Below are 26,158 nucleotides of genomic sequence, written 5' to 3' on the forward strand. Positions count from 1 at the left end.
TTTACGTGCTCGCCGCCCCTCGGATGTGAGGCGGAGCCATGTCCCGTCGGGCCTTGAGGAGGTTGCGAGGGGATCAGAGGGGGCAAGAGGAACCTGGTGGCCCTGATGAGATAGAGGAGGAAGAGGAACCTCTACAGCCCGAGCCACGGAACCGGAAAAACAAGGGGAACCACCGCAAACTGTTGGAAGAACGGGGCCTGAGTAATCCATTCCAGCTGGTGTGTACTGCCATCTGGTGGCGGGGCCGAGGAACTGCGGCTGTCAGGAGTAATGCTGTGTAGAGTCAGGCTGTCATTGCCCTTATTAACCTCTTCCCACCATGGCCATTTTTCATTATTGTGCTTTCATTTTTCTTTCCCCCTAGAGCCATAACTAATAGTTATTAAGTTACTTAAAGGGACCTGCAATCATCCGATTTTGTATTATCTATATAGTGTCGGTGTATAACTTATTTTCAACAGATCACAGACGCAGATGAAGACCCCCGGAGTGACCCGGCTCAGTCCAGACTTACAGATGAAGATGATCCTAATGGAGAAGAAAAGCCTGACAATGACCCCAGTGAGACAGCGGCAGCTCAGGTGCGGACCCCCAGTAATGCTCTGTGTTCCCAGTCATGTCCTTCACAACTTTTTACATTTCTGCTTAATTCTCTTTTCAGAATGGTTCCAGTAATAAAACAAAGAAGAAGAAAAAGAAAAGGAAAGCAAAGAAGTCTGCAGCCGCTGATGGTCAGGTACGACGGCCTCTCCGGATAATTGAGACTGTATTATATGTAGTATTGATCACTGGGGGAAGGAACGGCTCACATGGCGGGCATGGAATTACATTACTCACACTCACTTCAGGTTATCATCCAGCCCTATAGCTGACCCTATAACTGGTATAACATCAGCACAAACACTGCGCCCCCACCAGGAGCATTGTGGCCGAGCAGCTGCATGTAGCCGTACATCACCAAGCACAATGCCGAGTGTCGGATGGAGTGGTGTAAAGCTGCCACCACTGGATTCTGGAGGAGACATGTTCTGCGCAGTGATGGATCACACATCTCTGTTGGAGGAGTCAGGGTTTGGCGATTCCAGGAGACGTTACCCACTGACTGCATTGTGCCCCCTGTACTGATGGTGGAGGGATAACTATGGGCTGTTATCAGGGGTCGGCATTGGGCCCTTAGTTGTAATAAAGGGAAATGTTAATGCTTTAGCACAAGACATTGCGGACAATTGTAGCTTTTAGCTTTGGGGAAAACCATTTTCTGTTCCCCATAAAAACATGGATGGGGGAGTGTGGTGGAAGAACATGACCGGCCGCACAAAGCCCGGACCTCAACCTTATCCAACACCCTAGGGATGAACGACAACTGAGCCTGTGAGCCCGGCCTCTCCACAACATCAGGGTCTGACCTCACAAATGCTCTTATGGACAACGGGGCAAAAAAATCACACACAAAACTCCAAAATCTCGTACCCTATGCGTTCATCAATGGAATATCTTAAATCTGGTGCTGGTACTGTGGAGATGGCCCAGTGCTTTTCTCCATATACTACATCACCAATGCGGGGGCTGCTGTCACAAGGCGGGTATATGTTCTGGCTCCCTTCGTATATCCATATGCCCTAGTAATAAATGGTGAGGTCCCTTCCTGATCACTTCGACCTATTGGCCGGGTCCATCTCTACATTATACTATGTGCTGTGATTTATTTGTATATTGTTATTGTGCAGAAAATGACTTACTTTCATATTTTTTTTTTTTTTCCCCGACCACGTACAGCCGGATGGCGCTGCGGAGGGCGGCGATGAGATCGGGGACATTAACAGTATTTTAGAGAAGATAGAAAACGGTAATGGAATTACACACCAGATTCAGAACGGGAGTAACGCAGACAGCCGTCCTCTGCTATACGTGGAGCACAGGTACCGACAGACAGCTCTCCTGTTATAGGGGTCTTCATCAAGGGAAATGGTCTACCTATGGGGATTATAACCCAACTGTCTGTCTGGGGCTCTCCGGGATATCACCTTAATGTTCCACCGATGTGGGATTGGTCACAGTCCAACCCCTGGACCACACCTTGATCAGTCTATGGACAGCAAGTCCTGTTGAAATGACGAGCCTCATCCACTTCTATGGCTTCCTCCGCTGTGTGTCAGGTCACATTAGGGTCCATATCTGTCCCAATATCGTAACATGATGTGTTTCTCTTTGTAGGAACCTGAACCCCGAGACCGAGCTCAAGAAATTTTTTGGATCTCGAGCAGTTCTGGGCGATCAGAGGTGGGTTGTGACAAGACAGGGCAAGTCTATGGGTCCCTGAAAAGAACCAGACAGTACTCAGACGTCATCTGTGTACCATGGAGTACGGTCTGATTTTTCACGGATTGTTACATAGGAGAAGGTGTAGAAACTTTTTTTTTTTTTTTTTTAATGTATGAGAAAAATTGGACGGAAATTACTGATTAAACTTGGACAGTTTTTCTTGTACGTATAAAAATCCTGACATGTAAATGAGCCCTTAGCATTGGAGACAGGGAGGAAAGCATCCAAGTCTTCCGAGAGGGCAGATTACAAAGGCTATAAGCTGGAAAGAAAAGCACATACAAAGCAGTTTATAGGGAGGGATTACACAGACCGTATGTTAAACCAAGAGAAAACTGTACGTGCTCACATACTCCTCAACATTAGATTCCTCGTGAGCTGTAGAAGAAATCACTCCAGAAATGAAGCTGTGCTAACACAAGAGATAGGGAAGACAGACAGACCACACATCCAGTCTGTATTACTCAGAGGGACACTCGCGACCATTACTTTAAATGAACCCTAGTATATCGCCTTTCACATCACAGACCGCGTCAGAGACAACGGCTGCATCACCGGAGCACGTGGTTGACGTCGGCTAAGAACACATGGCCGAGATTCAGTAAAACAGGTGAGTTCTGCTCCAGGTAAGTGACCGTGCCAGTGCCGCCTGTCTCGGGTCACGCTGCTCACTCTTAGTTTATATGACGTCTTTCTTAGGGATTACTATGAGCCTTCTAGAGACCAAGCGAGGGGTCCAGTATTTCGCCTTCGGGCACCAGAGAGATTATCAGCAGGTTCAGTTCAAGTTTCTGGATGCGGTGGAGTCAATGGATCCCAATAACATTGTGGTAAGCTATGCGGTTAACCCTTCCCGTCCAGATTCCTTTTAGGGCATAAATTTGGTCTTAATGGCACTTTATCGGTGTGTCCATTCTCTTCTGTAGCTGCTCCTCCAGATGAATCCCTATCACATAGACTCCTTGCTACAGCTCAGCGATGTGTGCCGGCTACAGGAGGACCAGGAAATGGCGCGGGATTTAATTGGTAATAGTCCAGTCTTGCAGATTTTCATTGTATAGGTTGGTAATAATATGACGGTGGATCCTTAGGGTCTTTAATATTGTTTTTTCTTTTTTCGCAGAGCGAGCGCTCTACAGTTTGGAGTGTGCCTTCCATCCGGTTTTTAGTCTGAGCAGTGGGACTTGCAGGCTGGATTACGTCCAATCAGAAAACAGGTCTGACACCGTTGCTACAGTATTCTTTCAGGTGGACAGATTGTTCTTTTTAAAGGGGTTGGGCCAAAATAGCAAGATAATTGGGTAATCACTGCTGCTCCCACCTCTGGGACCCCCTCTGATCACAAGCCCATGGCTCTGGAGTGCCCTTTAAGAGTGTAGCAATGGTCAGACGTGCTCACCGACACTCCATTCATTTTCCATGGGACTTCCAGAAATAAGAGCGCTGCCCTCAGCCATTTCTGCCACACTTTTTTGCAACAAGGAACTTGTTGTAACAATGAGGTAAAACTTGTGATATTTGTTTTTGTACCCTTTGTCCATAGAGGGTTTTTCTTGGCTCTTTTCAAGCACATGATGTTCTTGGAGAAGCGAGGCTGCCTCCGGACGGCACTGGAGTTCTGCAAACTAATCCTCAGGTAAGTAAGCAAAGGTAGCGTCATCCGCTGTCACGGGGTGCAGGAGGCTTGGGCGACTTGATCTCATATGATACATAATGTGATAGACAACTTTAAATCACTTTAATAATAAATAGTGTTGTCCTTCCCCAAAAAATCACTTTATAATACCGGCCACTAGGTGTCACCCTTCTGTGTAACTTGCCGTTATGTGTATTCCATCTCTATGATGTGATTACAGGAAGTGGGAGGGTGGGCCTTTGTATCTGTCCAGGAAGTGGGAGGGTGGGCCTTTGTATCTGTCCAGGAAGTGGGAGGGTGGGCCTTTGTATCTGTGCATGAAGTGGGAGGACGAGCCTTTGTATCTGTCCAGGAAGTGGGAGGGTGGGCCTTTGTATCTGTGCATGAAGTGGGAGGACGGGCCTTTGTATCTGTACAGAAAGTGGGAGGGCGGGCCTTTGTATCTGTACAGAAAGTGGGAGGGCGGGCCTTTGTATCTGTACAGAAAGTGGGAGGGCGGGCCTTTGTATCTGTACAGAAAGTGGGAGGGCGGGCCTTTGTATCTGTACAGAAAGTGGGAGGGCGGGCCTTTGTATCTGTACAGGAAGTGGGAGGGTGGGCCTTTGTATCTGTCCAGGAAGTGGGAGGGTGGGCCTTTGTATCTGTCCAGGAAGTGGGAGGGCGGGCCTTTGTATCTGTACAGAAAGTGGGAGGGCGGGCCTTTGTATCTGTCCAGGAAGTGGGAGGGCGGGCCTTTGTATCTGTACAGGAAGTGGCAGGGTGGGCCTTCCTCTGTGCAGGAAGTGGGAGGGCGTGCCTTTCTCTGCAGGAAGTGAGAGGGTGGGCCTTTATCTGTCCAGGAAGTGGGGGCAGAGATTTGTTTTGTAGACGTGGAGGCTGGGCTAGCCTCTACACTAAGTGGGGACAGTCTTTGCCTCTGCTTTTACTGTTCTATCTCTTAAACTCACACAGGCATTAAGTTCAGGGCTGGTAAACAATTGGCCAAAGGCTGGAGCAATGCTTGCTGGGAAATGAGGGGAAAGGAAAGTTCCAGCACTTACTGTGCTGGTAAAATGCCACTGAGGAATTGTCCGATATAAAAGCTTGAATGGCCAGGTAGAGTGTAGGAGGATGAAGATAGTTCCTGGACATATTAGACCGGTAGTGCACGTTCTGGAAGATGAAAGCGGTAATACCAGAGGCCAGGCACGCTTTCCACAGGATGCTGACAAAGTAACTTATTACTAGACTGAACAATGTGACTAAATGGCTGCCGTGATATTTTGCAGTTTTGATCCTGAGAATGACCCGCTGTGCATGCTGCTGCTGATCGATTACCTGGCTCTGCGTGCACGGGAGTTCCTGTATCTTGTCCGGATGTTTGAGGAGTGGGAGGTGAGTACGTGCGGCGTCTGTAAATCAGCTGCTCTTTACATTTCTTTATCGTTTTTGGTATGACAATCCTTTTATTTTTTTCAGGCTCATCGGAATTTATCCCAGCTTCCCAACTTTGCTCTTTCTGTCCCTTTGGCTCTCTTTCTGTACGGTCAGCAGGAAGAGGTGTCGGAGCAGGAGCAGCTGAACAAGTACAACCGAGCATCGCTCCTCCTGCAGCAGTCACTCATCATGTTCCCGGGGAGTAAGTGTCCCGTCCATGAGGAATATTCCTCTTTTTATACACGCGGCTACGGTTTTTGGTTTGTCCTTTTTTCATATTTGTTTTTGACTTTGTATAGCTTTGCAAAAGATCCAGATTTAATCCTTTTTTTTTTTTTGCAGTATGGATAAAAAAACATCCTATTTATGATCTAGAAACAATCAGCAAGTTGTTTACTGTTTGTCTCTAGTTCTTTCATTGTGTAATATTGTCTTGCTGATTGTCTCCAGAATTATTGTTTTCCCTTGCTATATTTACTGAAGGTCGCTGTGTTTTTTTTTTTTTTCCCTTTTTTTGCTGCAGTTCTCATTCCACTTCTTGATGCCTGCGGTATTCAGCCCGATACTAATGTCTCTTCACATCTGTTTTTCGGAGCTGTGGCCCAAATAAGGTGGGTAAAGTACATTCCCCGTTGTCAGTGCTCCTATCAGATGCCCCCCTGTATCAGTGCTTATACGTTTGCAAACGCTGTCACCGCTCTAAACCAAGACTTTGTGGATATTACAGTGTCACCATCTTTCCCGGCAGATGATGGCTGTGATAATCAGCCATCATCTGCCTCTAATGGCTGATAACCTATTAAATGACGCTGTCAATCTTTGACAGCGGCATTTACTGCTCTCCGGCAGTGGAGCGCGTCAATCTACACGCCCGTGTCAATCTATCGGCCACTTTTATTCCCCATTGTATGACTAACAGTCCAGTCTATCAAAATAAAATCAATTATTCCGATTGTTTTCTGATTGCGCTATTGAACAATCGAAAAACCAAATTTGACCCCGCAAAATCTGCGAAAAAATACAATGAGTCAAAACCATGTATCCAACACAAAACGGTATCATTAACAAACGTCAGCTCAGGGCGCAAAAACTAAGCCCCGTTGACCAAAAATTGAAAACGTTAGGGGTCTTGGAAAATGGCGACACAAGCGAAGGGAAAACGGAAAATAGATTTTCTGCTGACCCAAATGGAGTAAAGCTGCAATACCAGACACAACCCATGGAGCGGAGGGGTGCTGTTTTTTTTATAATTCTTTTTATACATTCGACTTTGCAGCCAGCCTCCTGCGTTATCTCAGTTAACCTCTCTGTACATTGGAAGATGTCAAGGCCTCTGGAAGGATCCTGCGGTCATGTGCTGGTTGGAGCAGAACGTCCGAGAAATTTTGCACAAAGTTGACAGTAATGACCCAGTCGTGAAGGAGTGTGAGCTCAGGTGAGAACATGGGAACTTTTTTTAAAATTCTTTTTGTACCTTTTTTGTTTATTTTCCTGAAGCAATGACGTCAATCACGTGTATCACTTCTGAAGACAATGGTCACATGGATGTACGACGCATCATCACTCCAGGAAGGTAAAAGACCGACACAGAGGACCAGATCATCAGTGTTGCTGGACCGGCTGGGATTTTACCACTAAGGAATATTTTTGCTTTGTTGATGGGTGTGACTGCTGACGTCATACTGATTGACAGCTGGCTCTCCGCAGTTAGGCAGCAGGGAGCCGTCTGCCAGTAGTTATGATGTCAACAGAGCGGTAAAGAAGCTGCTACTCTGTCGACGTGACGTCAGCGGAAGCCACTATAATGCTGGCAGAGATCGGCATCGGGGACAATAGCAGATAGCATGTTGGTTCGTAGACCCACAATTAAAAGTGTATATAGTTCTGGAGAACCTCTTTAAGAAAGGGTCCATATTCTTTAAACTCTCAGAAAAGCCAACATTCAAGATCTTCTGAAGGTTTTATGATCTATTCTGGAAGCAAAGTTGATCTGGTGTTAATATAAATGAGTTCTTCGGGCAGAAGGGGGCGCTACTGTATGAAAATCAGAGGATCGGCTAGGTAAGATGTTAGTTTGGCCGGTTGTAGCTCCGGCATATTGGTGAGCCCGCAGCCCTGGATCTCTGCCAGGTATATTCCGGGATTCTGCATTATCTTTTGGCAGTAAGTGTCGGCTATGAAACAGCTAAATGATATTTCCCCCCATATCTAACTCTGCGAATGCACTTCTATAGCAAAGCCCAAGTTATTTAGGAAGTTATGGCGCAGAATATCCCAGTACTCTGTCGCATCATTGGGGGACACAGGACCATGGGTGTTATGCTGCTGTCCACTAGGAGGCGACACTATGCATAATCTGAAAAAGATTAACTGTGGCTCCTCCTGTGCAGTATACACCCCTGGACGGCATCAGCCTTCTCCATTGTTTGCTTAGTGTCGCATAGGAGGCACACCTAAAGATTTTTACTCCGCTTTTTCCAACGGGATTACAGATGAAGAAAAGAGGGTCTCCTGTGAGACTCCCGGCATGGCTCCTTCCTCGGCCCCCTATTATTGGGTGCCCAGTTGAAGTAGAGATGGCTATTCCCCATGTTGCTCCTTCCCCAATTCCTTTTGGTTTCTGGGTTGAGGTCGAGGCGAGGATAAAGGCCCCTGAAGGTGACAACAGCACCCTCCCTATCCCCCTCTGGGGGTATTAGGTTGAGACACCTCAGGTAGGGCCTGTACAGGCAGCATTCTACAGCTCCCAGCAATGGGCCAGCACACTGCGCCTGCATCCAGGGACCCCAGCCCAGCTGCAGGCTCCTGTTGGGGCCGAGGGGAGTGCAGGCAGGCATGGCAAATACAGACACAGGGCTCCCTGCGCCCCTGTCTCTGCGGCAGCACCAGCTCTATACTGCCTCAGGGAGACCCCTACCGGGCTCCCCCTTCCGCTTATAGCCCCACCGCCATCCTGCCTTTAAATCCGGAGGGGTCCGATTCAGATCCGACCCCCTCCCGGATTTTCGCGCCGGCCTGGAGCCCTTCTGGGCCTCAGGCATCTAATTTAGGCCCCGGCTTCGGCCTAGCTGAAGCTGCCGCCTCCTCTCCGTCCCCCGGCCCGCCCCCCGGATGACAAATATGACACTCTACAGTGTCATAAAGGGGGTGGATCGAGACAGAAAGGGCGCGTTTTTACACAGCCTTGCCGCCTTTTTCCAGCTCTCCGCCCCCTTCTCCTCCTTTCCTCTCTGTCTCAGCAGCCATTTTCGGCTGCAGATTAACCCTGCATCTCCCGGTCTGCAGGACCAGGCAGCCAGTCTCCGAAAAGCACAGGACTGTGGATCTTAGGCGCTGGACCTAGGGGCACACTGGGTGGGTTAAGATCACAGCTGGGTTTTTTACTCAGCTGTGAATCCATATTACCTATAAGGCTCCCCTATAGGTTTCTCTACCCCTGTAAGGTCCTCTGCTGGCAGCACTTCTGCACTCTGTGCACTATGCCGGGCTCAAGGTCCAAGAGAACCAGGCAGAACTGCTATTATGCATTCTGCACAGCCTGCAGGACCGCTCTCCCCAGTAGTAGCACCTACCCGCATTGTCAGAACTGTATACAAACTAATGTGTCAGAGCCCCAAGAAGCCCCTGCCAATGCCTCGGTGTCTAATGCCAAGCCGGAATGGGCTACTCAGATATCGCAATCTATGACCCAGTCTATAGATAACCTAACCTCCACATTGCTTCAGGCTCTGCAGGGTCATGCCCCGGCTATGACCGTTACCCAGCAAAGGGAGAGCTTGACTCAGGAACAAGATGACCCTGGCACATCCACGTCAAGGTCAGGACGCAAGCGGATCCATAGATCAAGTCCATCTGCGTCATCCCATAGCACACGGTCATCCCCCTCTAGGGAGAGACACCGTAGCTCCAGGTCATCCAGACCGTCCCATTCCAGGGACAGACAATGCAGATCTCCGCAATCCCCGACCAGAGAAGGCCTTCTCCCCGGCTCCCTCAGCAGGGGACGCCTCAGTGATACACAGGATTCGGAAGGCCTCTGCGACTCTGACTCAGAGAAACGGAGGGGTCCCTGATCCCAATCCCTCCTAGCAATACAGCGCTAGTTGAGGACATAATTTCATCCATCCATCGGGTGCTGGACATTTCTGATCCGCCACCAGAGGCCCCAGAACATAAGATTTCCTTTGAAGGACCTCTGAAGCCGCCTAAGGTTTTCTCTAACCACCCAGAGTTTAAGGCTATCCTTAAAAAGCAGCTCTCACAGCCTGAGAAAAAATTTGCTAATCGCAAATATCTGAAGGCGAGGTACCCCTTCCCACAGAAGGACACCAAGGAATGGACAGATCCACCTGAAGTGGACCCCCCAGTCTCTAGGCTAGCAGCACAGACCCTCCTTTCACTGCCAGATAGCTCAACCCTCAGGGACGCAGCAGACCGGCAGGTAGAACGCATGGCTCGTTCAATTTTCGAGGCAGCAGGGGCATCCCTGGCTCTCGCGTTCACCTCAGTTTGGGCTGCCAAGGCCATTCTGGCCTGGGCAAAGAATTTACAAGCTCTCCAAGCATCCGCTCCTGAGCTGTCGGACCAAGCGGTTCAAATAGCAGTTGTAGCAGACTACATGCTCCATGCAGCTCTGGATTCAGCAAGGGGAGTAGCGGGGATAGCATCAAACGCCATCACGATTCGGCATATCCTCTGGCTGCGGGAATGGAAAGCGGACGCAGCCTCAAAGAAGTCCCTCACGCACCTCCCCTACCTCAGTGGGAGACTTTTCGGTGAACAGTTGGACACTATGATATCCAGCGCCACCGGGGGTAAGAGTACTTCTCTTCCCCAACTGAAACCTAAACGCACTTACAAGAAGCGTAACCAAACTCGATTCCGATCCTTTCGGAATTCCTCCGGCTGGTCCGTCTCGCGTCCAGCACAAAATCGTAACCGTTCCCCACGCAGGGACAACTCACGATCGACGCAAAGGTCGGACAAGACCTGGCAGCCAAAAGCAGGCCAGCCTAAGCCCAGAGGAGGAAAATCTCAGACTTTCTCCTCATCATGACTCACGGACTCCGGAAGACACCACACCAGTAGGCGGCCGACTTTTGCTCTTTCATCAAGTCTGGCTGCCTATTACAGAAGACAGGTGGGTCATGGAACTAGTGTCTTCCGGATACAAAATAGACTTCACCTCCAACCCACCGGACCGATTCTTCCTCCCTGTCCCCCCAAAACCGCCAGCCAAGCTCGTGCCTACCACCAAGCGGTCTCCTCTCTTTTTCAAGCAGGAGCCATAGTACCGGTACCCACGACCGACCGCTTCCGAGGGTTCTACTCCAATCTGTTCGTAGTTCCCAAGAAAGGAGGCAGCGTACGGCCCATACTAGACCTAAAACAGCTCAACAAATATGTACGGGTCCGTCATTTCCGCATGGAGTCCCTTCGGTCCATCATTGCGTCCATGGAGAAGGGAGAATATCTCGCCTCCATAGACATACAAGACGCATACCTGCATATACCCATTGCACCTGCCTATCAGAGGTTTCTCAGGTTCGCAATAGGCCAGGACCACTACCAATTTGTGGCTCTCCCTTTCGGACTCGCCACGGTTCCCAGAGTGTTCACCAAGGTCATGGCAGCCACCATGGACGTCCTGCACTCCAGAGGCATAGTAGTCGTTCCATACCTGGACGATCTACTCATCAAGGCTCCCACCTTCAAGGACTGCGAGCTCAGCGTCTCAATCACAACCGATACTCTCAGTCGCATGGGCTGGTTAATCAACCTACAAAGTCATCACCAACCCCGAGTCAGTCCCTGACCTTCCTGGGAATGTTATTCAACACCTCCAGGGGTCTAGTGCTCCTTCCCAAGGACAAGGCACTGGCTCTCCGACTAGCAGTTCGCACCCTCCTCCGCAAACCCCCTCGATCTCTCTGGTTTGCCATGAGAGTCCTCGGCAAGATGGCAGCAGCAATAGAAGCTGTCCCATTTGCCCAGTTTCACCTCAGACCTCTCCAACTAGCCATTCTCAATCCTGGGACAGGAATCCCTTTTCTCTCGACAGGGAGTTCCAGCTAACGTCGTCAGCCAGGAGGTCCGTGCACTGGTGGCTCAAGCCAACCTCGCTAGCAAAGGGGAAATCCTTTCTCACAGGTCAATGGAAGGTTCTGACCACTGACGCGAGCCTGACGGGTTGGGGTGCGGTGCACCTATACCACAGGGCAAGTGGTCCCCAGTGGAAGCGACCATGCCCATCAACATCCCGGAAATTCGTGCCATCCTTCAGGCATTGAGGGCCTTCCATCACTTACTGGCAGCCTCTCACATCAGAATACAGTCGGACAATGCCACGGCTGTGGCATATGTGAATCACCAAGGGGGGACCCGCAGTACCCAGGCGATGCAAGAAGTGTCACACATCCTCCGCTGGGCGGAGGACACAGGGTCGGTTCTTTCGGCGGTCCACATTCCAGGTGTGGACAACTGGGAAGCAGACTTCCTCAGCCGACAAGGAATAGACTCGGGAGAGTAGTCTCTCCATCCCGAAATTTTTCAACAGATCTGTCTCCGCTGGGGGACCTCGGATGTGGACCTAATGGCATCCCACTTCAATGCCAAGGTCTCCAACTTCATGGCCAGAACACACGATCCGCGGTCGCTCGGAGCAGATGCTCTGGTTCAGGACTGGACCCAGTTCCAGCTTCTGTATATTTTTCCACCTCTCCCCCTGATATCCAGAGTGGTGAGGAAGATCAAACAAGAGGGAGTTCCAACCATCCTAATTGCACCGGACTGGCCCAGACGCACATGGTACGCCGATATCGTACAACTCACAGCAGACGCCCCCTGGCGTCTCCCCGACCGCCACGATCTTCTATCACAAGGCCCGTTCTACCACCAGAACTCAGGGGCTCTCAATTTGACGGCGTGGCCCTTGAGACCTGGGTTCTAACCCAGGCAGGGCTCTCGACGGACGTCATTGGAACCATGATCAGAGCACGGAAACCAGCCTCTGCCAAGATTTATTACCGTACCTGGAAAGCTTTCTTTACCTGGTGCGAATCTCGTGGCCAGATCCCACTCCCTTATTCCCTACCCAAAGTACTTGGTTTTCTCCAATCGGGTCTGGAGGCCAGGCTGTCATTGGGCTCGCTTAAGAGCCAGGTGTCAGCCCTCTCAGTGCTTTTTCAAAGGCGCATTGCTACCAAGCCGCAAGTAAGGACTTTCCTTCAGGGGGTTTCCCGATTGGTTCCCCCCTACAGACTACCACTAGAAACGTGGGACCTCAACCTGGTCCTGACAGCATTGCAGGAACCACCCTTCGAACCCCTTAAGGAGGTCCCGCTCCGCCTTCTTTCCCAGAAGGTGGTTTTCCTGGTGGCAATCACCTCGCTATGCAGGGTGTCTGAACTGACAGCACTCTCCTGCAGACGGCCCTTCCTGGCTTTTCACCAGGACAAGGTAGTTCTTCGTACGGTCCCATCCTTCCTTCCGAAGGTTGTGTCCGACTTCCACCTCAATGAGGAAATTTCACTACCATCCCTTTGTCCGGTTCCGGTTCATAGAGCGGAGAAGGCTCTGCATACGCTTGACCTTGTCAGGGCATTGCGTATATACGTGTCTAGGACTGCGTCCTTCCGGAGGTCTGATTCTCTTTTCCTCCTTCCGGAAGGCGGCCACAAGGGTCTGCCAGCTTCCAAAGCTACCCTTGCCAGGTGGATCAAATCCACCATACAAGAGGCCTACCGCCTTAAGAATTCTCCTCTTCCAGCCGGTATTACGGCACACTCTACACGGGCGGTAGGGGCCTCCTGGGCCATTCGGCACCAGGCTTCGGCACAACAAGTGTGTAAGGCGGCCACTTGGACTAGCTTACACACGTTTACTAAACACTACAGGATTCATACTCAGTCCTCAGCGGACTCGAGCCTAGGTAGATGTGTTCTGCAGGCGGCGGTGCCCCAAGTGTAGGGGCCTGTCTACACAATATTCGTCCATTGCTTCCCACCCAGGGACTGCTTTAGGACGTCCCATGGTCCTGTGTCCCCCAATGAGGCGACAGAGTAAAGGAGATTTTTGTGTACTCACCGTAAAATCTCTTTCTCTTAGCCTCTAATTGGGGGACACAGCTCCCACCCTGTTGCCTTTTCCGGGCCGTTGTAACTGTTGAGTTCTCATATTGTTTTCTTGAGCTCATACATAGTTGCCTTCTTGCAGGCATAATTATGTTATTCATGTTACATAGTTGCCTTCTTACAGGCATAATTATGTTATTCATGTTACGTTCCTCCTACTGCTTTTGCACAAAGCTGGAGAAGGCTGATGCCGTCCAGGGGTGTATACTGCACAGGAGGAGCCACAGTTAATCTTTTTCAGATTATGCATAGTGTCGCCTCCTAGTGGACAGCAGCATAACACCCATGGTCCTCTGTCCCCCAATTAGAGGCTAAGAGAAAGAGATTTTACGGTGAGTACACAAAAATCTCCTTTTTTGCTGTTGAGGAGTCAGGCTGCGAGGAGGCTAAACTGTTGTGAACTATACTTTTTGGCTCCCTCTTGTGGTCACTAGTGATTTGGCACTTGGATTGTCTTTTACCAGGTTGGTGCTCACCTGCTTCGTTAGGCCTGGGGTGTTGCTATTTAAACTTCCTGGATTCTCAGTCCAGTGCCTGGCATCGTTGTAATCAGTTCACTTCTGTTTGCTCCTGTCTTCAGGTCCTGGTTCTTTGCAAGATAAGCTAAGTTCTGCTTTCGTACTCTTGATCATTTGCATTGTTCATATTTTTTGTCCAGCTTGTACAATATGTGATTCCTGTTATTGCTGGAAGCTCTAGGGGGGCTGATATTCTCCCCCCACACCGTCAGTCGGTTTGGGGGTTCTTGGATATTCAGCGTGGATATTTTGCAGGGTTTTTGCTGACCATATAAGTCTTCTTACTATATTCTGCTATTAGTCAGTGGGCCTCTCTTTGCTAAATCTAGTTCATTCTTACGTTTGTCTTTTCTTCTTACCTCACCGTTATTATTTGTTGGGGGCTTGTATTACTTTGGGGTCTTTTCTCTGGAGGCAAGAGAGGTCTTATTTTCCCTGATAGGGGTAGTTAGTTCTCCGGCTGGCGCGAGACGTCTAGGACCAACGTAGACACGTTCCCCGGCTGCTGTTAGTGTTTGCGCTAGGATCAGGTATATGGTCAGCCTAGTTACCACTTCCCTATGAGCTGGTATTTATGTTTTGCAGACCTTGCTGTAATCTTTGAGGTCCCCTGCCATTGGGATCATAACACTAAACATCTGGGAACAAGAGGCCATTGATGAGATGAAAGCGTTCTCTCCAGATATAAATAGCAGAGTCGTCCTGCGCCTGCGGGATTTAGAATGACTTGTGATTGTTGCACTTTTTTCTTTTTCTTATTCCATCGCCAGGAGAAAGACTCGTTATCAGAGCGCCCCCAGGAACATCCATCGTCATGTCATCCTGTCTGAGATCAAGGGAGCAAACTTTGCACTGCCTCTGGTGAGTGTCCCACCGCTCATTGTGTGATCAAATGGAAGACAAGGGCGGATTTTGTCATTTTTACTGCCCTCACCTCTTCTCCTTTTTCACAAATTTCATTCTCTAAGATAATAATGTTCATAATATCACAAAATATCAAGAGTTTTTTGGTACAGTGAGATGTCATTGCAAACAAAGCCTGTTTTCGGGAGCTTAGAGAATGCTAAGAAACTAGAATTCACTGATTTTTTTTTTTTATTTTTTTTTTATTTTTTTTTTCCAAGCCAGCACTCTTAATGCCATAAAGAAAGATGCCCTTGGTGTCTAGTTAAAAGGGGCTTTGCTGGAAAAGTTGTCGTTACATACTTTTACAAATTTTTATTGATTTTTTTTTTTTTTTTTTTTTTTTTTTTAGAGGAAAAAGTGGGCACAATTGGCAATTTTGCAGTTACGATGCTGTTTCCATAAGTTTTGTTTTTGTTTGTTTTTTTCATATACTTTCATTAAAAAAAATATTTGGTTTGATTGCCCTTTGCCTTCAAAACAACAGCAATTATTTTCAAGTCACAGGTCATAAACTATGGTAAGACTGAGCACAGCAACAGGACACAAGGTAGTTACACTGCATCAGCAAGGTGTCTCTCAGGCAAAGATTTTAAAGCAGACTGGAGTTTCAGGATGGGCTGTTCAAGCTCTTTTGAAGAAGCACCAAGAAACGGTCAACATTAAGGCATGTACATGTAGTGGTCGGCTAAGGAAAATTAGTGCAGCAGGTAAGACATACCATGATTACTTCCCTTCAAAATCAGAAGATGTCCAGCATTGCCATCAGCAAGAAATGGCTGCAACTATTGGAATCTAGGTATATCCATCTACTGTAGCGAGAAGTTTGGTCTGAAATGGTCTTCATGAAAGAAAATCAGACCTTCGACATGGAAAGAAGGCCAAGCAGCTCAACTCTGCAAAAAAACATAAGAACTGGGATGCAGAACATTGGCAGCAGGTGACAGCAAAATGTGAAATATTCAGGTGTAATCCAAAGGCTTGGAGAGCAGCACAATAATGAAGGTATACAGACAGCAGTGAAACATGGTGGAGGGTCCTTGCAAGTTTGGGGGGTGCACTTATCAATCATGCACAACCATCAGGGAGACGTCTGCTTCCAAGTTTATTCTGCAGCAGGACAACAACGCCAAACATACCAATGTCATTAAGAACTTCAGCATAAGCATAAAAAAGACCAAGGAATCCTGGAAGTGATTCTTCAAAGACATAGTGATGGTGAATTTAGGATGTGAGCCCCAATAGAGACAATGGTGATTATGTCTGTAAAGTGCGCTGCGGAAAATATGGCAGTATATAAGCGCGTAAAATAAATAAAACTATGAAATATGGCCCTAACAGATGTCTGATCTCTCAGTTTGTCTGGGATCACATGAGGAGTCAAAAGGATTTGCACCAGCCACATCCACAGAAGATCTGTGGTCAGTTCTCCAAGGTATTTGGAACAACCTCTTGCTGTGCAAGTGTAACTAGAAGAACTGATGAAGGCAGAGGGCGGTCACCAAATATTCTTGGAATTTAGATTTCTCTCCTGTTTACACATTAAAAAAAACTATTTAACACTTCCAGATTTCAAAACATTCTTAGTTTGTAGCATAATATATTTATTTTTCTTGCTAATTGTATTGTGGGGCACAAGAACCTGAATATACGCCCTGATACTAGGAGGCTTGACACTAGGTGAACAAAAAAAAAAAATATTGCCTCCACCTGGGGTCTATTTCCAGTCTGGCAGCTCAGTTTTAGCCTAGTGTCCGCAGATTAGGAAGACGCATCCTGTATCAGGTATTTTCCTAGGTGGTGTGGATGTCTTCCACCTAATGTCAGCATCCCAGAGAGGACACGCTGCACTCCACTGTAGTGTACCTCCTTGTGAACGCCATTCTACGCCTGTCGCCAAAACCCTGAGGATACTGCCAAAGCAGAGTGTCAATGTCCCCACAATAGTGAGAGGCCACCGAAAGCATCAGAAGGATGAGCATAATCTTCCTCTGGTTAGGGTCTATCCCCTGTGGGGTGTCTCTCCTCTTTATTCCACCCAGGCCATCCTTCTTTCCCTATGTGGATAATCTGTTGGTGAAGGCTCCATCCATGGAGGAGAATCGGTGCAGTCTTCAAAGCACCTTGGCTTCCTTGGTGTTCTTCAGTTAATCATCAACAGACAAAGTAATATTTGATGCCATCCTATCACCTGGAATGTCTAGAATGACCTTCAACACCTGGGTGGGTGCAGATGGAAACCTCATGCTTCATCTGTTTTATTCCATGAGGGTTCTGAGCAGGATGGTCTTGATTTTAGAGGCGTGCACTTTGCCCAGTTTCACACACTGCTGCTTCAACATTCTATTTTATCTCTCTAAAACAAATCATTAGACTCCTTACTGTTTCTGTCTTCCTGCTACACTCCACAGAGACCACCTTTGGTGGGTGCCCCGATCTTCTTTAACCCCTTCCCGACCTATGACGCATACGCTGCGTCATGAAAGTCGGTGCCAATCCGACCTGTGACGCAGCGTATGCGTCATGGAGGGATCGCGTCCCTGCAGATCGGGTGTAAGGGTTAACGCCAATTTCACCCGATCTGCAGAGACAGGGGGAGTTGTACTTTAGCCCAGGGGGGGTGGCTTTGCCCCCACGTGGCTACTATCGCTCTGATTGGCTGTTGAAAGTGCAACAGCCAATCAGAGCAATTTGCAATATTTCACCTATGAAAATGGTGAAATATTGCAATCCAGCCATGGCCGATGCTGCAATATGATCGACCATGGCTGGAAATCCAGATCTGCCCCCACCGCCACCGATCTCCTCCCCAGTCATCCGTTCTGTCCCGTACTCGCCTCCTTCCGCCTGTCCGCTCCCCCGTCCTCCTGTCCGCTCCCCCCGTTCTCCGATTTCTCCCCCCCCCCCCCCCCGTGCTCCGAAACACTTCCCCACCACCCCCTCATACTTACCGATCCTCCCCGAGTCCGTCCGTCTTCTCCCTGGGCGCCGCCATCTTCCAAAATGCGTAGTGCGCCCGCCGAGTCTGCCGACTGGTAAATGACCCCCCCCCCTTTATCACCCCCATAGGTAGGGACAATAATAAAATAAAGAAAATATATTTTTTTTCCACTAGGGGTAGGGTTAGGGGTAGGGTTAGAAATAGGATTAGCGTTAGAATTAGGCTATGTGCACACGGTGCGGATTTGGCTGCGGATCCGCAGCGGATTGGCCGCTGCGGATTCGTAGCAGTGTTCCATCAGGTTTACAGTGCCATGTAAACCTATGGAAAACCAAATCCGCTGTGCCCATGGTGCGGAAAATCCCGCGCGGAAATGCTGCGTTGTATTTTCCGCAGCATGTCAATTCTTTGTGCGGATTTCACAGCGTTTTACACCTGTTCCTCAATAGGAATCCGCAGGTGAAATCTGCATAAAAAACACTGGTAATCCGCGGTAAATCCGCAGGTAAAACGCAGTGCCTTTTACCTGCGGATTTTTCAAAAATGGTGCGGAAAAATCTCACACGAATCCGCAACGTGGGCACATAGCCTTAGGGTTGGAATTAGAGTTAGGGTTGGAATTAAGGCTAGGGTTGGAAATAGGGTTAAGAATAGGCTTGTGGTTAGGGGTGTGTTGGGGTTAAAGTTGTGGTTAGGGTTAGGGTTGGGATTAGGGTTAGGGTTGTGGTTAGGGGTGTGTTGGGGTTAGGGTTGTGATTAGGGTTATGGCTAGAGTTGGGATTAGGCTTAGGGAAAATAAAAAAATTGTTGCTAAAAGATCATTTTTGTGACTAAAAAGTTAAATGTTCATTCTTTATTCCATGTTGCTTCTGCTGTTGTGAAACACCTGAAGGGTTCATAAACTTCTTGAATGTGGTTTTGAGCACCTTGAGGGGTGCAGTTTTTAGAATGGTGTCACTTTTGGGTATTTTCAGCCATATAGAACCCTGAAACTGACTTCAAATGTGAGGTGGTCCCTAAGAAAAAGGTTTTGTAAATGTTGTAAAAATGAGAAATCACTGGTCAAATTTTAACCCTTATAACTTCCTAGCAAAAAAAAAATTTTGTTTCCAAAATTGTGCTCATGTAAAGTAGACATGTGGGAAATGGTATTTATTAACTATTTTGTGTCACATAACTCTCTGGTTTAACAGAATAAAAATTCAAAATGTGAAAATTGCGAAATTTTCAAAATGTTCGCCAAATTTCTGTTTTTTTTTCACAAATAAACTCAGAAATTATCGACCTAAATTTACCACTAACATGAAGCCCAATATGTCACGAAAAAACAATCTCAGAATCGCTAGGATCCGTTGAAGCATTCCTGAGTTATTACCTCATAAAGGGACACTGGTCAGAATTGCAAAAAACGGCCTGGTCATTAAGGTCAAAATAGGCTGGGTCATGAAGGGGTTAAGGCAGATTGTCTCTCGTCCAATGGCAAGTGGTGACAACCAGCATGAGTCTAGTGGCTGTGGAGCAGTGTTCAACCAAGACAACTGAGGAATTGAGAACTACTGGAACTGAGAGCCAACTTCTGTCTTTCACTGGTCCCTCCTCCTCAAGAACCGCCTGCTTCGACTACAGAGCAACAAGTTAACTGCAGTGGCCCACCTGAGCCATCAGAAGCCCTTCCTCATGAGGGAAACTGCTAGGATTATTCTCTAATGAAGCTCCATGTTGCAGCTCTCTCCGCGATTTACATTCTTGGTGTGTGAAGCTGGACCACAGACTTTCTGAGCTGAGAAACTCCGAATCTGGGGGAGTAGATGTCTTCAGCCAATTATGCCTTCACTGGAGCACCCTGGATGTGAACATCATCATCTCCTCTCTCAAACACTAGTTCTCAACATTCGATGCCAGGTCCTGAGGGTCTTGCAGATGAAACTCTGGTTGGTCCATGTGCAGAGTTCCCTCTGCTCTATATCTTCCCTTATTTTCCTCTGCTTCACTGTGTTCTCAAACAGATCAAGGTATAGGATGCTCCGGTGATCCTCATAGCGGTGAACTGGCCTTGCCGAGCATGGTACTCTGACCTTATCAAACTAGTTGCAGATGCTCCATGGCCAGGTCCCGTATTGTATCTCACTGCACTTCTGCTATGGTCAGTGGTGTAGCTATTGAGGCCGAGGTACCGAGTTCTCAAATGTCATTCTGACTGCTATTAACATTGTGGCCATTCTGTTGACTCAGAAGCTGCAATCTGCTATTTCCATCCCATGATTCTCACCATTCCTAGTATTCTTCCTTTCTTCACGCTAGTCTGGATGCAAGCCTCGCCTCCTTGAAAGAACGGGTTTCTGTCCTCTCCATAATCTTTCAGCACACGCTAGCTTTTTCACAAACCGATTAAGACCTTTGTTGGCTAATTACTCCGCTCCTTAAAAGTGCACGTTGGAGCCCCAAATTTTTAACCTTGTTGTGTCTGCATTCCTAAAGGTCCCCTTGATCCTCTCCACAGCATCTACCCATTTCCATTCATGGAAGTTGGCCTGTCCGGTGGCCAAAACCCACATATGGGGGTGCCTAAGCTTGCTGCCCTTTTCCTGCGGGCTCCCTTCCTTGTTCTCCTCAGAACAAGATGATCTTGTGCCCTGGGCCAGTCTTTCTACTAAAGGTTGTCTCTGCCTTCATCAATGAGGACATCATCCTTTTTCTCATCTCCATCTCATCCTCATGAGTATTCCTCCACCATCTGAATCTGGTTAGAGCCTTTTGACGTTCTGATTCTCTTTTCATGATCCCTGGTGAGCCATGTAAGAGTCTGTCAGCCTCCAATACGACCATTTCCAAATAGATCTTGTCTGCTATTGTGGATGCTTACAAGACCAAGGTCAAATCTCTGCCTTTTCGAGTCACAGCTTATTCCACAACGGCAGTCTGGGTCTTCTGGGCTTCCATGTTTTAGGCTTTCGTCCACACCTTTTCTCAAGCTGTACAAACGCTGCTAGCTCTATGGCTTCTACTGATGCCAGTTTAGGGCGTAGGGTACTGCATGTTGCTATCTGCTAGGTGGTCCACATGGTCTTCCGTTGTTTTTTTCCCACCCATTGGGACTACTTTAGGATGTCCCACAGTCCTGTGTCACCACCACCACCACCTTCTGATCGGACAACGACTGTTCTTATAGTTTGTAACTTTATGAGGCATTTTTTTATTTTCTACAGGACCCAGTCACATTGCAGACATTTATAGACCCTACTAATTCACTGTCCCACTTTGATTGGGGATGGCTGATGGTGTGAAATTGCTGCTCTAAATGTGCTTGTGTTACAATAAAGGGGGACAGATCATGGGCCTTTTCTGTGAATAATTGAGTTTAGTACGGAGTCTCGTTAAGGCTTATCCTACATAAAGTGCCATAGTTCTATCATTTTCTCATTTATTGGCGTGATTCTCATGTCCTCAGGATGTGTCCTCGCAGCCGGTGCTCAGCTTTGATCCATTACCCCCTCTGGACTCCGTGGTGTCGTACACAAGGCCGGAGAGGTAGGTGCCACTTTGTATTATGAGGTCTCCATGATGCCCCTGTTTGGTTGTTTCTCACTAATAAGCTTTTCTTCCCCCTCTCAGGACACACCGGCCATCGAATGAAGGGACCTTATCTCTGTTCTTTAGATCACTTTTGCCAAATTTTAATTTGCAGGTGGGTGATAACGTATAACTCCTCCATGTCACATTTTCGGTGTTTTTTGCTGTTGTGATCCCCTCTGCATTCCAGCACTGAAGCTCTGACGGTCTCGATTCTCCATATTGACTGTCAGTGATGATGTGCTATAGCGGCACAGGACCTCTGCAGCCGATCTATGGCCTCAGCGGTTACGTGCTGGGATACCGCGATCATATCTTGCATGTGTCCAGTGCAGCAGAACATTTTGCGATTTTCCAGCACCGTCGGGACACAATCTCTGCTTTCTGTCCTGTAATTCTTTCTTATCTCTCACAACTGTTCTGCCAGTGTTCCTGTCACACACCCATGTTATTGTTGTAATCAGCCAAAAACGCACACAATGCCTCATTTTATCATCACTTTTCCTGGGGTGAGAGTGTCATCTTGTCAGCGTTGTTACCCTGCTGCAGCTGTTTATCCCTGTACAGTTAACTTCAGGAGAGGGATGACAGATATTCTCATGTGATGGTGTTTGCAGGAGCAGAGACGGATGTACGGGGGGGGGGCGGAGGGGGTAGGAATTATGGACGCATGTAGAAGTAGGACTAGTGAGGGGGCTGCACATTACAAGAGGACGGAGCAATGATCTGATTAGATCGGGCTGAGAGCAGATAACATATGTAATTGTCAGTGACGTCAGGTCATTACGGCAAATTATAGACTAAAAGGAGTTGACTGGACAAGGCCGGCCTGATAACAAGCCCATGGGCATTATCCTCCTCCACCAAACTGTACAGCGGGCACAATGCAGTCAGGGGGTAACGTTCTCCTGGCATTCACCAAACCCAGAGTCCTCCATCAGATGCAGATAGAGAAGTGTGATCCATCACTGCACAGAACATGTCTCCACCAGAGTCCAGTGGTGGCGGCTTTACACCACTCCATCCAATACTCTGCATTGTGCTTGGTGATGTACGGCTGCATGCAGCTGCTCGGCTATGGAACTCCTCGTGGGGGTGCAGTTTTTGTGCTGATGTTATACCAAAGTAGGTCTGGACTCTGTAGTTATGGGGTCAGCATAGTGTTGGTGACTTTTTTGTTCTCTGCTCATCAGCACTCGGCCCCCCGCTCTGTAATGTTATGGGATCTCCACTTCATGGCTGAGTTGCTGCGGTTCCTTCCTCTCCTCAATAATATCACTCACAGGTGTTGGGATTAGATTTAGGAGGGAAGAAATGTCACGGACAGACTTGTTACCCTGGTGGCTGCTATTACAGGACCGTGCTGGTATCAATGAGCTCCGCACCACTGGCCAGTCTGTCACATGTTAGTAATGTCAGACGGCATGGCGGGGGGCCGGATGTTACACACCAAGGAGTGAAGGGTCGGGGGTTATACGCTATGGGTGGTGAGGGGCCAGAAGTGTTACACTGGGGTGCGAGGGGTCGGAGGTTACACACTTGGGGGGCAAGACGCTGGAGCCTATACGCTAGCGAGGGGCGAAGGACCAGAAGTTATACACTGGGGGGGCGAAGGACCAGAAGTTATACACTGGAGGGGCGAAGGACCAGAAGTTATACACTGGGGGCGAGGGGACATAAATTATATACTGGGGTGTGAGGGGGATGGAGGTTATACACCTGGGGGGCGAAGGGTCGGAGGTTATACATCTGGAGGCGAAGGGTCGGAGGTTATACACCTGGGGTTGAGGGACTGAAGGTTGTACATGGGATTGCTTTAAGAAGACATCGTCCCTGAATGCTCTCACTTCTGAGGATAACATACTATTATATCATTAATTTTTCTTGCTGAGGGCATAAATACCTCCACACTTCAGATACTTGTAAATAATGGGCTTTATTTCACTACCATTTCCACATTTGGAGATGTTAATAGGTGCGGTGCTATGGTTGGGATCTACATATGTCTTGAAGCACTTAAGCAGAAACTTTGATTTTAATTTCATTACTACTTAATTTTGCTGGATTTTATGCCTTGTGCTGTGAGTTATTGTTCCTTGGAGTCTGTGTACTGGAGCAGTTGCATTATCAGTGAAGATGGCTGACCTGATGCTTTTTTTTTTATCCTATTAAAATCTCCTTTTCTGGCTTTTTTTCTGCAGGGCGAGGCAGCCGCCGCTGAGGGTGATGAAGCCGGAGCCGTCCGGGACTTGAATCGAGGTGTGAATCGGCTGATGGCAGCGATGAGAGACATGCTGGCCAATATTCAGTTCCAGGAACCTCCGCGGGATGACAATCCCGATGGGGAAGAAGGAGACGAAGAGTGGGACTGATGCTGGGTGCAGCGCGCTAAGCAGTCCCCTTGTCATCGCCACACTTTTTACACAAACTGTACCGTGCAATAAATAGAGACGTACTACACAGCGCTGGTCTCGTGGTGACGTTATAGTGCATATGGTGGTTCCATGTCTGGATCAGATTTCTACTGTAGGAATCACGTTTTTTTATGGTCGTCCAGCATTGAGAACATGTGAACATCCTGCAAATCTCATGAAGTGTAAAGCCGGAAGTTTTGGCTAGATACTTGGTTTGTTAATATATCTCATGTGACATATGGCAGTGTCTTAAGAATTAGACCCAGTCACACGGAAAACTTGAAATGAGGTTTGTTCCAGCGATGAACCGCCTTGACACTGCAACCTTGCTCGGGACCTGGGACTGGTAATAGGGGTTCTTGCTTCTTCTCCCTGGTCAGGGTAGTGATGCCACAGCGCTCAAATGTCCGAATACGGAGAATAAGACATAAAAGGATTGCTCTAGGGCAGGGATCAGCACTTCCAGCTGATATGGAACTACAACTCCCAACATGCCCTAATAGCCTGTGGATGTTGAAGGCTGCTTATCCTTGCTCTAGCGGAACCCTAAATAAATATTCCAGTGCCAGGGGAACCTACTTCCAATGTAATCTTGATTTAAGGACCAGACTAGTGCATGTCAACAACGGGCACCCCCCTGTGCTCGCACGCACAGAGCCAGGCATGTCTAATTTATGGACATGACAGGCCCCACGTTTTAGTACAGCCTTAAGATTAGGAAGTTCATTTTTTTCCCCAAAAAGAAGTATACCTTATCATCGTAAGTAATCCAGCTTCGCCAGGTCTCATCTATTTAATAATACATGCAGTTAGTATGGTGAAATCAGATGATTAATCCACTTTAAAGATTGTGTTGAGGAGTGGCAGATTTGTGCTTACAGCTCCAATGCAGATCAATGTTTCTCTATGGTAAAATATTCTACACAACCCCTGCAGAGTTTGAGATTGCAGTTCTTTTTACACCCTTTCACCTATTATTACCCATGGCTGGGGGTTAATCCTAGGGGGTTAATCCTATCCTCAGCCAAGTCTCGTGACCAAAAACATCTGTTCACTTTGTTTGCAGTTTGCGGCAAGTGATTCGGGAATGACGTGCGACGCGGAAAAAAAAATCCAACATTTTTCGAAATATTTCTGACTTTATGCCTTCACTGGACTGTGGGTCCTGGTCACACTGGAAATTTCTAAGGGCTGTCCCACACGTCCAGATAATTCCGGTACCGGAATAAATCGGTACCGGAGTTATCCGTGTCCGTGTGCCTGGGAACTCACGGAGGCCATACGTGCGGCACACGTGTGCCGCCCGTATGGCGAGTGGGTACCACACGGAGCGTGTGGTACCCACTCTGCATGGTGCTGAAGCTACGATTCATATCTTCCCTGCAGCAGCGTTTGCTGCAGAGAAAATATGAAGAATAGTGTTTAAAATAAAGATCCATGTGTCCGCCGCCCCCCCCACCCCCTGTGCGCCCCCCCCCCGCTGGTCAGAAAATACTTACCCGCCTCCCTCGCTGCTTCCTGGTCTGGCCGCAGCTTCTCCTGCATGCGGTCACGTGGGGCCGATCATTTACAGTCATGAATATGTGGCTCCACCTCCCATAGGGGCGGAACCGACTATTCATGATTGTAAATGATCGGCCCCACGTGACCGCATACAGTAGGAGGCGCGGCCAGACCAGGAAAGAGCGAGGGAGCGGGTGAGTATTTTCTGACCAGCGGGGGGGCGCACAGGGGGTGGGGGGGCGGCGGACACCTAAATCTTTATTTTTAACACTATTCTTCATATTTTCTCTACAGCAAACGCTGCTGCAGGGAAGATATGAATCGCGGCTTCAGTACCATGTGGGGGGGACAGCGCTTACTGTAGCGCTGTCTCCTGCACGCACACGGACCCCAGACGGAGAATGTCCGTGTGAGGTCCGTGTTTTACGCGGACCCATTGACTCTATTGGGTCCGTGTAAAACGTGCGCTCCCAGGAACACTGACATGTCTCCATGTTTGGCACACGGAGACACGGTCCGCAAAAAATCAATGACATCTGAACAGATGCATTGATTTTTATGGGTCTACGTGTGTCAGTGTCTCCGGTACGTGAGGAAACTGTCACCTCACGTACCGGAATCACTGACTGTGTCAGTTTCTCCTCACGTACCGGAGACACTGACACACGTAGACCCATAAAAATCAATGCATCTGTTCAGATGTCATTGATTTTTTGCGGACCGTGTCTCCGTGTGCCAAACACGGAGACATGTCAGTGTTCCTGGGAGCGCACGTTTTACACGGACCCAATAGAGTCAATGGG

The 26,158-nt window shown here is 48.3% G+C and overlaps 1 protein-coding gene across 1 annotated transcript; it reads left to right on the forward strand.

Annotated features, from left to right (window-relative positions):
* TCF25 (TCF25 ribosome quality control complex subunit) lies at positions 1 to 23,901 on the forward strand. Its single transcript, XM_077288466.1, has 18 exons — positions 1 to 218; positions 462 to 581; positions 662 to 736; positions 1,777 to 1,919; positions 2,215 to 2,280; positions 2,850 to 2,932; positions 3,022 to 3,152; positions 3,249 to 3,348; positions 3,446 to 3,539; positions 3,866 to 3,958; positions 5,227 to 5,332; positions 5,417 to 5,576; positions 5,898 to 5,985; positions 6,651 to 6,809; positions 14,795 to 14,885; positions 21,317 to 21,396; positions 21,481 to 21,553; positions 23,640 to 23,901. The coding sequence occupies exons 1-18, from the start codon at positions 39 to 41 to the stop codon at positions 23,808 to 23,810; spliced, it is 2,013 nt and encodes a 670-aa protein (XP_077144581.1). The 5' UTR covers positions 1 to 38; the 3' UTR covers positions 23,811 to 23,901.
* The last annotated feature ends 2,257 nt before the right edge of the window (positions 23,902 to 26,158 follow it).

The sequence above is a fragment of the Ranitomeya variabilis genome, chromosome 2 (assembly GCF_051348905.1).
Source record: "Ranitomeya variabilis isolate aRanVar5 chromosome 2, aRanVar5.hap1, whole genome shotgun sequence".
Lineage (NCBI taxonomy): Eukaryota > Metazoa > Chordata > Amphibia > Anura > Dendrobatidae > Ranitomeya > Ranitomeya variabilis.

Coding starts and splice junctions, on each gene's coding strand:
- TCF25 (XM_077288466.1), top strand. CDS start 39: ATGTCCCGTCGGGCCTTGAGGAGGTTGCGAGGGGATCAGAGGGGGCAA. Junction 3,959..5,226: donor TTCTGCAAACTAATCCTCAG/GTAAGTAAGCAA, acceptor GATATTTTGCAG/TTTTGATCCTGAGAATGACC. Junction 14,886..21,316: donor CAAACTTTGCACTGCCTCTG/GTGAGTGTCCCA, acceptor TCATGTCCTCAG/GATGTGTCCTCGCAGCCGGT.